The following is an 18,094-nucleotide window of genomic DNA, read 5'->3' as shown; positions in this document are numbered from 1 at the left end:
GTAGATAGATTGCACTGGGACCGACAGAGTTTTTGACCTGGACAATCAATTTCCTGACAGATGTCGGCCGAAAAATCGTAAGATGTACGATCGTTCGAATCCCACTAACCACACAATTTCGAAGGATTGGTCGGGCTTCCCTAAAATCGTCGCGTCTATGGGGAGCTTATGAGTTCAAGACTTTTCAAGTTTTCAACCAAGTATTAGAGATGAACATTTTATTTTCAGTTTTTTAATTTGTCCAATTGTTTTTAAGCCCCTGAAATGAAGATTGTGCTAAAAAAAAAAAAGGCTTTAGTTCCTCACATTTTTATGCAATCTTTTTGCCCAATTAAAGCTGAAAGTCTGCAGTTCAACTGCATCTGAGTTGTTTAATTTAAAATTCATTGTGGTAATGTACAGAACCAAAGTTAGAAAAAAGTTGCCTTTGTCCAAAGGTTTATGGACCTAACTGTGTATTAGTCTGGTTTCTGACTCAAGAAGTGCCGGTGATCTCTGGGAGATGTAAAGAGGTGTGTGTGTGTGTGTGTGTGTGTGTGTGTGTGTATATATATATATATATATATATATATATATATATATATATATATATATATAATTACTTTTAAATGTGACTTGTGCTCTGATAAACTTTAAGCTGGCCATAGATGTTGAGATTTTTAAAAGATCAGATCCTGATCGTGAGACCACGATCTTCTCAGAACGATCGTACGATCATACGAATTTACCATCAACTAAAAAGACCAATTTACCAGGAAAACAAAGGGGAGCTGCCTGCTGGGCCCTGCAAACATAGAGAGATTGCACTGGGACCGACAAAGATTTTTTGACCTGGCCGATCAATTTCCCGACAGATGTCGGCCGAAAAATCGTAAGATGTACGATCGTTCGAATACCACTAACCACACGATAATTGGTCGGGCTTCCCTAAAATCAGTCGTTGGGCAAGAAGAATCGTCGCGTCTATGGGGAGCTTAAGTCAGTCTTTACTGCTGCTCTACCTTTCCCCTAGTAACCTAAACGAACAATGGGAAGGTAACAGGATAACAACTCCCTAACAACTGAATACTCCCACCTAGTGATACAAATAAGAATAACAACAGTAAAACACTCAAGCCCGACCACACCTCCTCCATTTACATTGAGTAATGGAAACAATAGCTTATCTTAAAACACATGCATTTTGAAGTGGTTGCCAACCCTGTAAACTGTTCTAAATTGATACAGTTCTTATCTTTGTCCCTGCTGAGCAGAATCTCTGGGTTTCATTACAGCTGTTAGAATTGATACAATAGCTGCTAATACTCCAGAGATGCTGCTGAGAAATGGATCAACTAAATGTTGCAGAATTGTAACAGTTCACAGTCTGCACCTGAATTACTGAGCTGCCAGACTGAAACACCAGAGACAGGAGCATTAAACTTAAAACGTAGATTTTGGAAAAACGGTAATAATGCAAGCTTTGTTATTTGATGGTCGTTCTGGGGATCAATGTTTGTCCTAGGATTTTTCTGTTTCTTTCATGCCTTTTTAATGTCATCCCTGTAGAATAAGCACAGCTATTATTGATACGTGCTTTTGTATAAAATTACTCCATAGCTTTGGGTTGTTGTGCTTAGCATTTCTTCACACCCGCTGTAGTTACCATGTAATTCCAGAGTTGCCTAAGTGGATAGTGGGTATTGCAGATCTTTCCTTGTTCATTAGTGCTAACTACCAGTGTCGCTTAGCAATAATCCACTACTAGTAAACCTTCTTTATTAGCTTGCTTGGTAAACAGTATGGATAATGTTATCACTTCTGTCAGATAAGCAGGTGTCAAATTAAGGTGAAATAAACAACCAGTTTACAGGATAGGTATCACTTTAAACCCTGCAAATAAATCCTTTGCACACTTCTTTGATTTAAATCAATGTGTAATGCACGTTTTTTTTTGCTATTTGAGATTTCCTGACTCTCCCATGCTCACTTTTCTTGCCTCTTGTCAGGTTGTTAGAATAAAAAAGAGCTGGCAAGACAAAAGAGATCTTAGCGGAAAAACTTCAGGCGATGCTTACTTGATCAGTGACTTTTATGGCAATGCCAGACTATAGCGGTTTATCACCTGTGTCTGAAATTACCTTGTAAACTAGAAGAATGCGGAAAAGGCATTTTCTTGGTGTTAAAGGGCACATATGATATCAGAATTGTTTCTCCCTTCCCCCACCTAATAAAGTCCACACTCTGGTTTAGGCAAACGACTGTTTTCGACAAAAAAATCCCCTAGTGAGTGCTGTGGTATAAGGGGGGTTGCCCAGCGACAAATCTTCTCTTCTTCGTGTGACTAATCTACCCAAAATGTCTTCCCGCCCGCAAGAAAACGAATAGACAGTGGGATGGCATACGAATTGCTTAAAATTTCTGAAGTTGCCTGAAGTTCCCTCGTATTCAGCAATTCGTATTCTTGCTGACGGGAAGGCATTTTGGGGAGATTAGTCGCCCGAAGAAGAGAAGATTTGTCGATGGGTGACTAATCTGCCCCAAATCTTCATGTGTGCCACAACTCTAACAGCTTTCTGATGTGCCTTCACCTGGAGCCACTGTGTCTGTGCAGGCACACACAACAGATTTCGGTGCAGGCACACACAACGCAACACACACCAGGCTGACGTAGGGGCTTATTTTGAGCCTGTGTTTATCCACTTGTGTTTTTTTACCTTTAGGGTTAGTTCACACAAGGAGATTCGGGGAGATTTTGTCGCCTGGCGACAAATCGTCTCCTCATCTGAGTGACAATCTCCCCGAACTGCCTCAGCGTGTTTTCCCATAGGCTATAAGGAAAAGTCGCCTGCGCCAAAGCACACGTGGTCACACGTTGTCGCTCAGAAGACAAGGAGAATCTCCCCGAATCTCCTCGTGTGAACTAACCCTTTTGGTAGTGGCACGCCAGGAGATTAATCGCCAGCGATAAATGTCTGCTTCTGAGTGGGCGACTAATCTCCTGTAGAAGCCAATAATGTGAATCAATGGTGGTAAAACTCATGTGTCGCTTCAGATTAGATTCCCAAAATCGCTTGTAGTTTTGTCTTGAGGCAATTTATAGGGTCAGGACACACAGGCATATTCGGGTAGATTAGTCGCCTGTCAACAAATCTCTTCGGGGGACTAATCTCCCCGAACTTCCTCCCCTGCCTTCCCGCCGGCTAAACTGTAAATTGCTGGCGGGATGGCACTCTGAGCAATTCGTTTTCCGAAGTTTCCTTGTGAGGCAACTTCGGGCGACTTCAGAAAACGAATAGCTCAGAGTGCCATCCCGTCGGCGATTTACAGTTCAGCCGTCAGGGAGGCAGTTCAGGGAGATTAGTTGCCCCGAAGAAGAGGAGATTTGTCGCCAGGCGACTAATCTCCCCGAATCTGCCTGTGTGCCCTGACCCTAAGCGAATTTGGGAGACTGAAGCTACACATGGGTTTTTCCAACCACGATTGACATTATTTCCGGTGGAAAAGCTTTTACAGGAGATTAGTTGCCCTCAGAAGCAGAGATTTATCACTGTCAATTTGTAAATCTCCTGGTGTGCCATTGCCCTAACACTCTGGTCAGCAAAGCAGAGGGAGGGTGATGTTTCAGGTAATAATACTAGCAGTGTTTGCTTTCTAATCTCTGGACCTAGGATTGGGTAGGATAGGTAAATTGCAAACATATTGCAGCACACAATATGCACATAGTGATTTGCATGTGTTTTAGAACTTTGGTTCCTAAATGAGCCCTCTAGGAGGTGCCTATCTCTGTGCACATACAAAGAATACAAAGATTATTTTGTCACTAGTTTAAGAAAGATATATTATTTATAAGGAGCTAACATATTCAGCAGTTCAACTACAAAGTCCTAGAACTTAAAAGGAGATCTACCCAATTTTGTGTTAATTAATCCATATTATAAGGATAACGGCACATGGGCAGATTCGGGGAGACAAATCTCCTCTTCTTCGGGGCGACAATTTGTTTTCCGAAGTCGCCCTAAGTTTCCTCGTGAGGCCATCCTGCTGGTGATTTTTCATTATAGCCGACGGGAAGGTAGGGAAAGGCAGTTCGGGTGACTTTGGAAAACGAAGCGATCCGAGTGCCATCCCGCCGGCAATTTACATTCTAGCCGAGGGGAAGGCAGTTTGGGGAGATTAGTCGCCCCAAGAAGAGGAGATGTGCCGCCGGGCGACTAATCTCCCGAATCTTACCGTGTGTCGCTGCCCTAACAGAGTAACACAGATCTCCCATACGTATAAATATACTGAATGGTTAATGGTCTTTTACAATTTGCTGGTGAATTTTCTTATCTATATTTAGTGATAGACAGGACAGAGATTCTTAGCTTATGGGTCATGAGCAGAAAATGTGTCACCTTGATCCCTTGAATCTAAGACTTAATTTGGGTCCCTAAATAAATAAGGTGAAGAAATCCAGCTTCTGGGTATATCAAGAACTGTCCATTCAGCAAGTCCTATACAAGTGAGCTGTATGGCATTAATCTCTGCTTAGTCATTTGTTATCAGGAATCCTTTCATGCTATCAGGATACATAGAAACACCTGAACAATAGCTCCATCTGCTGGAATTAACAATGCAACTGGGCATGATATATTAATAAAGCAAAATGTATATTTTTTTATGTATAAAATTGTCATTACGGAGTATAGCAATACTTTTGTAGACATGGACACAATCACAGGCAGGTTTTTTTTCTGCTGTTTTTGTACATATTATACAAAGGAAGTGCAACATATTTATCGAAGGGAAAAACAAACAATTACCATGCATAACATATATAGGCTTAGGTTACATTTTTGTCTGCTTTGTACCTAAACATAAGTATGTGTGTTTCATTGCATTTACAAGAGCTTGTTTAGACAACACATATCTGTGGCTATAAACATACATTTCAGTATTCCAATACTTCTGCTCATGGATTGTAGAGCTGTGCTGCTGTAAGCTCGACACTGCCCTATATTCATCTTGTGCTTGTAAACATCTGATTGGTTGTTGTGTGTTACAGGTTTAAGATCTATTACCTGGAATGCTTGGGACCTGGGGCTTTTTGGATCAGGGATATTTCTGTAATCTGGATCACCATAAAAAAATTGCAACCTTCAATAAAGCCAATAGGATTGTTTTGACACCAAAATGAATGAATGCATCTTAGTTACTGGTTTATTACAGAGAAAAGGGGAATCATTTTTAAATCATTTTTTTTTCCCCCCCTTAAAAATTGACTATGGGAGATGACTTTCCTGTATTTTGAAGCTTTCTGGATAAGGGCTCCCCTACCACTGCTAGAACTGGTGCAACATTTGCAACTTTTAATACATTACCTCTCTATAGGAACAGTTGTCAAAATTTGAAAATTATTTTTTCTTGGTGAATGATGCTTTATGAGTGAGTCTCAATTTCTTGTTAGTATTATGATTGTATTGCCCTTATGCATTAACCCCTGAAGCAGTTAGCTACTTCCTATGGTATTAGACCAAGGGGCCTATTTATTATAAAATATATGTTATTATTTGTGGTTTTTGAGTTTTATGTAGTTTTTATCCAGCAGCTCTCCAGTTTGCAATCTCAGAAATCTGTTGGCTAGGGTCCAAATTACCTCGGCAACCATGCACTGATTTGAAAAAGTGTCTAGAATATGAATAGGAGAGGGCCTGAATAGAAAGATTAATAATAAAAAGTACCAATAACTGTAAATGTGTAACCTTTGAGAGCATTTGTTTTTTTAGATGATGTCAGTGACCCCCATTTGAAAGCTGGAAAGAGTCTGACGAATGCAAATAATTAAAAAAAAATATACAAAATAACACATGAAAAGTTGCATGTAATTAGCCATTCTATAACATTTTAAACCACACTTCTAATGCTGAAAAAAAAAAACAGTGTAAAAAGCAGTGGAACACAGGTATGCAGTTACTGAAAATCTATACACAACTTGATAAATACCCCTTTTTCTTAGGTACCAATGCCTAGCGATGTGTGGTGTATTTGGTTGCTGTTTTTTTACACAGTATGATAAATAGGCCCCTAAATGGTGAAAGGTATCCAGACACCTGTCCAACATCTCATTCTCAAATCAAGGGTATTAATATGAAGTTGGTTCTCTCTTTGCTGCTATAACATCCTCTACTTTTATGGGAATGCTTTCCATTAGATGCTGGAACATTGTTGGAGGGATTTGCTTCCATTCAGCTACAAGAGCATCGCTGAGGTTGGGCACTGTTATTGGGCATTAGGCTGGGCTCACAGTGGCCATTTGTGCAGGTCAAGCTTGGCCACTCCTTCTGTATGGACCGTGCTTTGTGCATGGGAACATTATTGTGCTGAAATAGGAAAAAGCATTTCCCAAACTGTTGCCACAAATTACAAAGCTCAGAATTGTCAAAAACGAATTAGTACACCGTAGCACTCCGGTTTCTTTGTAGCCCAAATCATGGAAAAACCGTTTCAGAACATTACTTACTGTCAGCATTATGCATTCTTGCAGTTAGTGTTTCTCCTGGCCTCTGTCAATCCCAGACTTTTCCATCAGACTGCTAGTGAAATTATTACTCCAGAGGATACGTTTCCACTTCAGAGTCCAATGACCGCTACCTTTACGCCATTTTTTCCGACACTTGACGTTGTACACAGGGATGTTCGGTTTGTTTGCCTCTGATCACCCATAAAACCCCCACGCTCCCTACAGATCTTTCCTGTGCTGACTTTGCTTCCAGAGACCGTGTGGAACTTAGCAGTAAGCTCTAACTATATGTCATTTTTTATAGTGTGTCCAGATACTCTTGGTGATATATAGCATTCCTTGCTGTAATCTTCATTGCTTCCAAGATATACAAAGCTGCCATTTATTCTTTGATATACACACTGCAAGTACTGGTATAGGATCATTACCTGAAGTGCACGGGAGCTGGGGGGTTTCACATATAAGATTTCTCTCTGTAATTTGGAGTGCCAATACTTACAGGGGTTGTTCAACTTTGCGTTTACTCTTAGTATTATGCAGAGGTGATATTCTGAGACAATTTGTTTTCATTTTTTTATTATTTGAGATTTTTGAGTTACTTAGCTTTTTCTTCAGCAACTGTGCAGTTTCAGCAATCTAGTTGTCAGGTCCAAATTACTCTAGCAACCATTCACTGATTTGAACAAGAGATGAAAAATGAATAGGGGAGGGTCAGGATAGAAAGATGAATAAACAAAAGTAGCAAAAACAATAAATGTGTAGCTTTACAGACCATTTGTTTTACATAGGATTTTTAGTGACCCGTGACCCCCATTTGAAAGCTAGAAAGAGTCAGAAGACAAAGGCAAATCATTCAAAAACTATACAAAATTAATAATGAAGATCAATTTAAAAGTTGCTTAGAATTGGCCACACTTTAATATACTAAAAGTTAATTTTAAAGATGAACCACCCCTTTGAAGGGCACCTGTAACCTAAAAATTGTGGTTTATGCTAACAGAGCCCACACTTAAGATCGGGGGAAACAATAGTATTTTTCTAAGAAATGCCCCCTGTATAGCATTCTAACCCTGCACTGGGAAAGGAGCACCTGATGTTGGTGGCCATATTGGGTCACAACATGGCCATCAACAAAAATACTGCAACTGTACTTGAGCAGTGAACTTGGGCTTGTACCACATTGCCCTTTTTTTTGGTTTCCAGATCGTAGACTAATATGTATACAACTTATAATTGGGGAAATTGCTAAATTTGGTTCCATTCACTATGTATTAGTAAAGGTTAAAGCCGCTATTCAAAGCACTAAAACTCCATGTACAAACCAAGCTTTGCTGTCAAGTGACGATTTTGAAGCTAGCGGTCAATTCAAAAGCACTTTGCATCAAAACAGCTCACCCAAATTTGGTGGTGACCCGGGTGTGTAGACCCCTGGGTCCCGCTCTTGGGTTCACAAATGCCTTAATATATATATATATATATATATATATATATATATACCTATGACTACGTAACGGCAGATACTTAATGCGTCAGGGAACTGATGTTTTTAATGAGCTGAAAATAGAAGTGCTCGTTGATAATTTTCCCTACGGGTGGACACGGAGTGCTCGTTGATAATTTTCTCCAGATAGTAGACCCAATCCGCTATTGAATTACTGTTTTAAAGGCACACTAAAAGGCGCAAAGACGAAATGTGAGTTAGTGATATGTAGTAGAAGTACTACTTGAAGTATCGTACTTGATCCAAACTAAAATATAACTAGCCCTTATTGGAAGCAAAGCCAGCCTATTGGGTTTATTTAATGTTTAAATTATTTTCTAGTAGACTGAAGAGATAAAGATCTAAATTAGATCCATTATCCGGAAAACCCCAGGTCCCGATCATTCTGTATAAAGGGTCCCATACCTGCAGGTCTGGACTGAGAGACAAAATAGGCCCTGGCATTTCAAGTAAACAGAGGCCCAACCAGCATCCCTCCCTCCAGCCCACTAAATAGTGACTTTCTATGGCATTTTATAGCAAACCCACAGTTTGGATTGATCCAATTACCGTAATTAGATTTGGATGACTAAGCTGTTCTCTACAAGTCGTTGACATGGTTCACAAACTCTGTTCTCCCCGCCTTTCAGTTTGTTATCAAACAGCAGGTTATACCACGCCCATTGTTGGTACAGATATAAAGCTCTGCCGCTGCCTGTGACACACTCTAGTGTTACACAAGTCTGCAAAGTTCCCTCAGTGATAAAGGGGAAGTCTGCTACCCTTTCTACGCAATTTTTTAATAGGAGTTCATTTATGTGGCAGAGGAATGGCATGCAGGAGGTCTTACCTTGGCGTATCTCGCTCTTATCCACGCAGCGGGACAATATACTGGTGAGTTTTCTTGCGGCAGGGTAGAATAAAAAGGCTGCCCATTCATTTACACAGTGCCATTAATTGGCATATTGGTTATCTGAGTACTGTGGGTGATTTGCCATTGTAGAAAGTAAAAGCTGAGGTTGACATTTACTGGACTTGTTATGGTTTATTTTAATTATATGCTGAAGTATTACTTTATGACAAATATCAAAAAACACTGTATTACATTTGAATGTTTTAGAGTTCAGGTATGGGACCTGTTATCCAGAATGCTCAGGACCTGGGGTTTGCCGAATAACGGATCTTTCCATAATTTGGATCTTCATACCTTAAGTGTACTAGAAAATCATGTAAACATTAAATAAACCAAATAGGCTGGTTTTGCTTCCAATAAGGATTAATTAAATCTTAGTTGGGATCATGTACAAGCTACTGTTTTATTATTACAGAGAAAAAGGAAATCATTTTTAAAACACTGGATTATTTGATTATAATGGAGTCTATGGGAGATGGCCGTTCCTTAATTCAGGGCTTTCTGGATATGGATCCCATACCTGCAAAATGCTTATTCTAACAAATGTTCTGCTGTGACGAAGAATGGCCATGTAATCGTGTCTCTGAACCAAACCCCTAGTTGAGATTAGAGTCTATTGCATTTGTTACTCTTCTACCTATTATATATACAGGTATGGTACCTGTTATTCAGAGTGTTCGGAACCTGGGGTTTTCCAGATAACGGAACCCATACCTGTATATATACATATGTTCATTGGCAGAGAGGCACACATACAGTTGCATATGAATTAAATGCTAATGTTACGGTCAACATTATTCTTAGCAATAACTCATTAGCAGTGATATCACCATAACTAATATATATATATATATATATAATTAATGTCATTACCTTTACTGACATGTCCTGGGAAAAGCCAGGGAGGTCTCAAAATTGGGATCAAATCTCTACACTGCACAAAGGGGAACAAAAACTGGAATTAGTGAGTGTGCGTTGAGAAAAAGCAGAGGAATGAGTGGTGCAGATAATATCTAAAGGCTATTTACAAGTCTGGTTTATTTTCAGTTTGTTCTTCCTTATTTGAGAGGGATAGTTTGTGTGCACAGGACATTCTTTCTCCACTATTTGCATTCCTATATAAATGTTTGCGGGAGCTAGCACTTTGTTTTCTTAATTAGACTAATGCTCCCTCTCGCTCTGATAATCTCTGTGTGCACATGAATGAGGTGTTGCACACAAAGGAAATTGCATTATAAAGCTTAGAAAGTATCTGCTGGTTTTATTGCAGTGTAGGCATGTGATGCCAGTAGACATGTACCTGGTTTCTCGAATTCCACAAGGGGTATTGCAGAAGTCTCTCTTTGTTATAAAAGAATGGAGATAAGTAAGACTTTCTGGAGTGTCCGTATGTTTCAATGAACGTGCATAGAACCACAAATGGGATGGAAAACAAAAACACTTTTTTTTTAAATATATATTCAAAAACATCTGCTGTACATACTATGCAACAATATACTATTTTTGAGACTGCAAGACCCTGTATTCTGGATGGGGGTAACAGTAGTTTGTTTGTTTTTTTAAATTACCACCCGCCAGCTCTAAGCCACCTGCACTGGGAGGGAGCCATGTTGGGACACATGCAGATTCAAAGGAACATAGGCACACTCCACTCAATGCTTTTCCAAAAAATAGAAAATGCTTCTTTATTTTAGTGAGATCCCAGCAAACATTTCAGGGACATGCCCCTTCCCGAAACGTTTGCTGGGATCTCATTAAAATAAAGAAGCATTTTCTATTTTTTGCAAAAGCATTGAGTGGAGTGTGCCTATGTTCCTTTGAATTTGTATGTAAGAAGGCTTCATTGATGCGGCATGGCCTACATGGAGCACCTCCCGTAAAACATAAAGATACATTTTTTTTTCCGCGAGATAAAATTGCAAGGAAGGATTTGAATGTTGGGACACATGCATGAGCATAATGAGCAACTATTATTATGCACATACGCGTGACATCACAAGTGAGTTAGGTGCATGTGCTCTGACCAACATGGCCGCTCCTTACCGGTGCAAGTGACCTAGCGCTGGCGGAGGGGGGCAATTTTATTTAAAAAAAGCTACTGTTACCCCCAACCGGAGTGCAGGCTCTATTAACCCGCACCTTTAGTTGGGGATAATATTTTTGACAACAGGTGTCCTTTAAGGAATTATTACTCAGAATTCTGAGCAGGTTGCAGAGTCTGATCATTGACCCAGAAGCCAGACTTCGCATTTGGTCCATCATCTGCTAAGCTAAACCATCAGTGAATCTCAGTACTGATTATGTACTGACCAGTAGTACAAAGGATTTCATTTTTTTTAATTGCTGCCTTATAGTGCCATGGCTCTGGGTTCAATTCCAACTAGAATATGTTCTGCCTTTGATTGTGTAAGTTTCCTCTGGGTACTCTGGTTTTTTCTGACACTCCAAAAACATACAGACAGATTCTGATATTACAGACCCTATTGTGTGATAGGGTAACTTAAGGTCCCTATACATGGGCCGATAAAAGCTGCCAACAGACCAAGTTGGCAGCTCATTGGCCCGTGTGTGGGGCCCTCTGATGGGCGTCACCGATTAATATCGGACCGAAAGTCAGCCAGATGTCGATCGGGCAGGGTTAAAAATCCCGTCTTATTGGGGCCGCATCTGTTCGTTGATGCGGTACTGCGATCCTACCGCCATATTGACTGAATTATGATCTGATTGTTGGGTCCTAGGTCCCACAATTGGATCATCCCAATATTGCCCACCTCAATGTGGGCATATCGGGGAGAGATCCACTCGTTTGGCACCAAACGAGCAGATCTCTCCGTGTATGGCCACCGTTAGAATGTAAGCTTCACTGGGGCAGGGAGTAAGAGCATTGCATGTAAGGTTGATCTCACTATCACAAGGATGAAATTTTATTAGAATTGCATCATTTTATAATTGAACCTAGTAAATTACATTGGCAGAAAGTTGTTTCATGTGATTTTTATATAATTCCAAAGCAATGCCTGTGCTAACGATACTGATTAACACACATAATGAGCAGCTCGGCATGTTAAAAAGAGCCTCAGAGGACTGCACATGTGTTTTCCAAAACACTCCCTCCAAACTACCCCAGGACAAAACTGCATGTATCTACTTCTGATATTTATGACAAACTTAGCAACAATCACCCAGCAACGCCAAAATCTGTGGTTTTATTTGATCATAGCTCACAAGAGCCATAAACTAAGTGATTCCCTTTACCCTATTTATTTTTTTCATCATGCTATTTGCAGTTACTATTATTCATTTATTTATTTTTAAGTACTCCACCATAAATAATAGAGCACATACATACTAGGGATGCACCAAATCCAGGATTTGGTTTGGGATTCGGGCCAAGATTCTACTGTTTTCAGCAGGATTGGGGCCAAATCCAAAAAATCAATGGGAACAATGTGTATACTAATGATAGTACAGGTATGGGACCTGTTATCCAGAATGCTCTGGACCTGGAGAACGCATTTCCCGATAACGGATCTGATACCATATACCCACCAGATATTTGCACCAATATCTGCCGGTCACTGCTGCTTGTGCATCCAATACCATACCAAATCCTCAGCATGGAGTTCCAGATTAGAACTGGGAGAGGTATAGAGCCAGCGCTTGTAGATAGTTGTGTTAACCTTATCAACAGATCTAAAGTAGAACATAATACCTGTCGGCAGTTCTCTTTGCTTAGGCATTGTGTTCGCATTATATATATATATATATATATATATATATATATATATATATATATATATATATATATATATATAAATACACTTGATTTAAATGCTCTGCTTAACAAGTGAATTTTATTCTTGTAAATGTCTTTTTTCAGGTGTGTAATTCTTTTTTTCTCTTTTTTTGCAGTTCATCCAGTGCAAATGTAGTAGCCATCGACAACAAAATTGAACAGGCAATGGTAAGTACCAACAATACAGACAATTATACAGCAGTGTGTTGGCTTTAAAAACAGTACAAATATTTTAATTCACAAAAGCTATTTAGGTGCCCTTCAGCTAAACTCAGTCTAGAAGTAGCAGGAGCTACTGCCTTCTCTGGGGAGTGTGACATGAAGTCCATATGCCTCTCTATCATTAAAGGTGAACCTTATATTTCTTAACATTTTCTGCAGAAAATTAAAAATCACTGAGTATTAAATTTTGGCATAAGAGGCTATGTCAAGGTATTTAAGGGAGCTTGGTTATATTCAGCCATGCATAGTTGAGTGGCTCTAGGGGCAATTTCATGGTGCATAATCCAGGAAGTGTAAAATTAGGGAAATGCAATATGCATTATAAATTGATGGGACCACAAAAGATGGTGTAAAAAAAAGAGAGAAAATTAAAATCAGGGGATGTAAAATTTAAGATATTGCTGGTAACACTTTAAAGGAACAGTAACGCCAAAAATGTAAGTGTTTTAAAGTAATGGAAATATAATGTACTGTTGCCCTGTACTGGTAAAACTGATCTGTTTGCTTGAGAAACACTACTATTGTTCATATAAACAAGCTGCTGTTAAGCAATGGCGGAAATTTAAAATATGGCACAGGTTAAATAGTGGATAACAAATAACACCATTATGTTCTACAGAGCTTATTTGGTGCGTGACCGGAGACTTTTTGCCTTTGAATAGCTGCCCCCATTGCTACACTGCAGCTTATTTATATAAACAATAGTAGTGTTTCTGAGGCAAACATATCAGTATTACCATTGCTGAAATTTTCATTACTTTAAAACACTTTAATTTTTTGATGTTACTGGTGCTTTAAGTTGAAAAATGTTGTGATTCAGTGAGAATCAGCGACTGTTCTGCAACAGTATAGGTAAAAATTAATTCTTATTACATGTAAATATACCTTGAATTAAGTAGGGATGCACCGAATCCAGGATTCGTTTTGGGATTCGGCCAGGATTTGGCCCTTTTCAGCAGGATTCGGATTCGGCCGAATCCTTCTGCCTGGCCGAACCGAATTCTAATTTGCATATGCAAATAAAGGGCGAGAGGGAAATCGCGTGACTTTTTTCCGCAAAACAAGGAAGTAAAAAATGTTTTCCCCCTCACGTCCCTCGGATTCGGTTCGGTATTCGGCCGAATCTTTTGTGAAGGATTCGGGGGTTCGGCCGAATCCAAAATAGTGGATTCGGTGCATCCCTACAATTAAGTAACACAGATAAAATAAGAATCATTAAAAATGTTAAATTTGTGAAGTCCAACAAACAAAGAGGATTTAACATATGGCTGTCAAAAGGTAAAAAAAAATTAAACATTTCCTTTAGACTGATGGCACACCGGGTTCTTCATCTGCCTGCATGTTTCAGGAAGCCAAAAAGTACCTGAAACTGCCAACAATCAGAAAAGTACTTGAAAGCGCCAGTGCCACCTCCTATTGACGTCACTAGAAACAGCCTGGCAGTGGGTACAGGCAGTTTTTGACCCAGAAAGAGGATTGGCTCATTTTAAGACTTTGAGGTGTAACTGATTTTTCAGGTGCTTCTTCACTGCTCTATTTCAATCCTGTTTCATAGCCCTGTTCTGATTTGTTTTCCATGGAGTTTTACGCTAATGTCACATGGGGTACCTTTCAGGCCGGGCTACTTTAGCCAGATCAAAGGATCCAAGATCCCTTCCAATGGCTCCCTTTCAGTTGTGACCATTTTAGACTTAAAATGCTCCAGTGTATTGTATATTGTTTGGCTAAAAAGTGAGCACACCTCAGTTTCCCTTTAAAACTATCACTGGTACTTTTCAGAGGAAGTACATGGGCTGTAAGGCTTTTAAAACAATACTATGGTGCCTATTTATGAAGTCTCGATTCTCCGGGAAAACTCAATTATTAGAGATTTATTATACCCCAAAGCTGCTAAAAACCCAAATACAAAAATACTCGTTCTAAAACCTGTAAAGGTTGTGTAGAAGTCATTGGCAGATGTTCCTGAAGTTGTTTCTTGACATTGTGATTTGCACTGGATAATCCAATAATTTTAATTAAAAAAATTAGATAAATTAAAATTTTAGTTAATACCCCCTAAGTATTCTATTTTAAGGCATAGTTTTTTTTTATTGTTCAATATAAATCAGAAGAGAGAAACAAGCTTTATTTCCCATATTGGGTTCTAGTTTGCCAGGAAAACACAACCAGGTTCTACACAATATTATCCTTCAGTAGCATTTAGACATGCTAAATAATAAAGAAGTTGGTAAAATTATGCATATTTTGTCTACTTGGAAGCCTGCTTTATGGAATGTGGACTAAACTTCAAGAAACTATTGCTGAAAAATTAAAGGGTGAAGCAAAACAATTTTTGCCTATTAAAAGAAAACAATTACAAGCAACTCTGCAATATACATTATACTGACTTATACTGACGCAGGGCAACACTACATGATATTTTAATTAATTTAAAACGTTTTTAATTTTTAGTGTTACCATTCCTTTAAAAGGCACGTTATCCCCAAAATAAAAATGTGCTCACTAAAAGAAAACATCATTCTAAGCAACTTTCCAATATATATTTATTAAAATATTCAGTGCTAAAAATTGCTATTTAAAGCAGTATTTGCTTTACTTCTGGTTGTTACTTTTTAAACAATGTTGCAAAAGTCTGTTTCCCAGCAAAGACACCATTTTTACCAGTGCATTATATTTTACTGTTCCATTAGGTCAGAGACAGAATTAGGAGAGAAGGCGCACACCCTCAACAATAGAATGTGGGGTGCTAATCCATAGGAGACTCCCCATCAGGGTCTCCAAAATTAGCTACTAAAAATAATCAGAAACAGATAGCACACCCAATTAAAGAAAAAAAATTACAAAATTACAAATTAATATTTGGTGAGCCCAACGCGTTTCAACCTTAAGTGTGTTCTTAAGGGGCACAAATGATAAAAAATGAAAAAGGCCGGATATTAGGGCAGAGACACATGTGGAGATGCAGGGAGATTTAGTCGTCCAGAGACAAATCACCTCTTCTTCGGGGGACTATTCTCCCCGAACTGCCTTCCCACCGGCTAGAATCGAAATCGCCAGCGGGATCTGAGCACTTTGTTTTCCGAAGTCGCCCGAGGTTTTCTCGTGAGCCAACTTCGGAAATGAAGTGCTCGAGTGCCATCCCACCGGCGATTTAAATTCTAGACGGCGGGAAGGCAGTTCGGGGAGATTAGTCCCCCGAAGAAGAAGCGATTTGTCTCCCCGAATCTCTGCCCTTAAGGTGGAAGTCTATTCTTTCTTTTCAGTCTCTTAGCATATGTGCTTTGTATAGTGGCTTGCCAATTTTTTGATCAAAACCTTTTAACAAAAGAACCTTGAACAATTCCCTGTTTGTTGAAGCTAATTTTGCTGAACTGGTATACTCATGGCGAGTTTTCCATAGCTGTTGCACTGTGCTATTGTAGGAACATTGTTTCTAGCAACATTCTGATTCTCTGTGTGATAACCCCTTTTCCTAGGACCTGGTGAAAAGCCATCTAATGTATGCAGTAAGAGAAGAAGTGGAAGTCCTCAAGGAACAAATAAAGGAATTAATAGAGAAGAACTCTACACTTGAACGGGAAAATGCACTGTTAAAATCCCTTTCCAACAACGATCAGCTGTCTCAACTCTCAACCCAAGCTGGACTGAGCACTTGCCAGCAGCAACAGCCTCCAGTGACTACAGCTCCAATGAGTGCTCCACAGAATGCACACCCCTCGCAGCAACCGAATGTCTCTTCAGCGTAAATCATAGAGACTGCTTTCTTGCCTTGTGTTGCAGACCGAAAGCAATCTGTCCTTGTGTGCCACTGCTGTTTGTTTCACTTTAAAACCGAAAACAAGAAAAAATGAAAGCAAGTAGCCATGCTTCATTTGTGTGTTTGGCCTTTTTCAGTATTAGACAATCATTTTTCCATGTCTCCCACTTCTAGAGAGATGAGAGAGAAGTGAAACATGTTTCATATTATAAGTTAAGAATCTGAGCGATAATTTCAGGCCTTTTATTCTCGGGAGACGAGCCCCTGGATGGTCAGGACACCTGCAATACTTTGTGTTCCTAGCCCTTTTCTTTTAAAGGGTGTGAAGCAGCATTTTATGTTAAAAAAAAAAAAAAAATATATAGCCATTCCACTTCAGGTTTGTGATTCTACCATGGCTATAGTGCAAGTAGTAATGTGCATAAAGTGCGAAGATTGGTTTAACAAGATGTTATTTTTGCACTTATTCCTGGCTTACTATTTCATAACTATAACTTAATAAAGGGGGGGGAGAACATTAAAAATGGTTGTTGCATGTAATAGCTTGGAAGGATATAAGAAAGTCAGCTAAAGGCAGTATATACATATGCACTCTTTATAAGTGAACCTATAACATATATATTTTCTATATACAAAAAGGTGTTTCTTATGGGGGGGATGAAGGACCACGTTTTAAAAACTGTAGATTCCATATATTTCAACAACTTTAATACTGGAAATTGGAATGTGGCCATGTATCTTTATATGACTAAAGTGACTTGATTCTCTTTGAATGAAAGCCAAAAACCATAAATCTGTGGCAAGAACATTGATATTGTTTACACTTTCCTCTTGGCGGTCAGTAGACTTGTTTCCCCTTGACTTTCGGACGTCTCCTGAAAGAATATGCCAATTGACATTTGTGTTGAAAATAACATGTTGCCAGATAAACGGCACACTAAATTCCTTCATCGCGCCAAGAACACGGCAAAATAACTTTCATTTATATCAAATGAAATGTAGTACATTTCAGACATGTTCCGTAAATATATCTAAAACCTGTTCTCCTTTTTAAAGGGATACTGTCATAGAAAAACATGTTTTTTTTTCAAAAAGCATCAGTTAATAGTGCTACTCCAGCAGACTTCTGCACTGAAATTCAGTTCTCAAAAGAGCAAACAGATTTTTTTATATTAAATTTTGAAATCTGACATGGGGCAAGACATATTGTGAGTTTCCCAGCTGCCCCTATTCATGTGACTTGTGTCTGCACTTTAGGATGGAACTACTTTCTACCTTCTAACATAAAAAAAAAATTTAATTCCTTTTTTTTTTTTTTGCAACGAAAAAACAACACCAATACAGTTTTAACTTTTAAATCACAAAGCTTTTATTGAGAAATTACTTGCCAATTCTCTGCTTGCGCTCCTCTTCAGAAACGGCGACAGGGCGACGATCCATTGTTT

At 39.1% G+C, this 18,094-nt stretch overlaps 1 protein-coding gene across 4 annotated transcripts in view; it reads left to right on the top strand.

Moving 5' to 3' along the window:
* tsc22d2.L (TSC22 domain family member 2 L homeolog) overlaps positions 1 to 17,045 on the top strand; it is a 35,129-nt gene extending 18,084 nt beyond the window's left edge. For 2 of the 4 annotated variants that reach the window (XR_001935813.2, XR_001935812.2), the window contains 2 exons: positions 12,787 to 12,838; positions 16,369 to 16,502. Coding sequence is in view for 2 of the 4 variants with exons in the window: in XM_018263809.2 (XP_018119298.1) it covers positions 12,787 to 12,838; positions 16,369 to 16,638 (322 nt within the window). In the remaining 2 variants the exon portion in view is untranslated. Of the gene's footprint in view, positions 1 to 12,786; positions 12,839 to 16,368 lie in introns of all 4 variants that reach the window. The other 2 variants (XM_018263809.2, XM_018263808.2) reach the window with 1 other exon arrangement.
* The last annotated feature ends 1,049 nt before the right edge of the window (positions 17,046 to 18,094 follow it).

The sequence above is a fragment of the Xenopus laevis genome, chromosome 5L, assembly GCF_017654675.1.
Source record: "Xenopus laevis strain J_2021 chromosome 5L, Xenopus_laevis_v10.1, whole genome shotgun sequence".
Taxonomy (NCBI): Eukaryota; Metazoa; Chordata; class Amphibia; order Anura; family Pipidae; genus Xenopus; species Xenopus laevis.
Note: the sequence above shows the minus strand (reverse complement) of the source record. Positions and strands in the feature narration are given on the sequence as shown.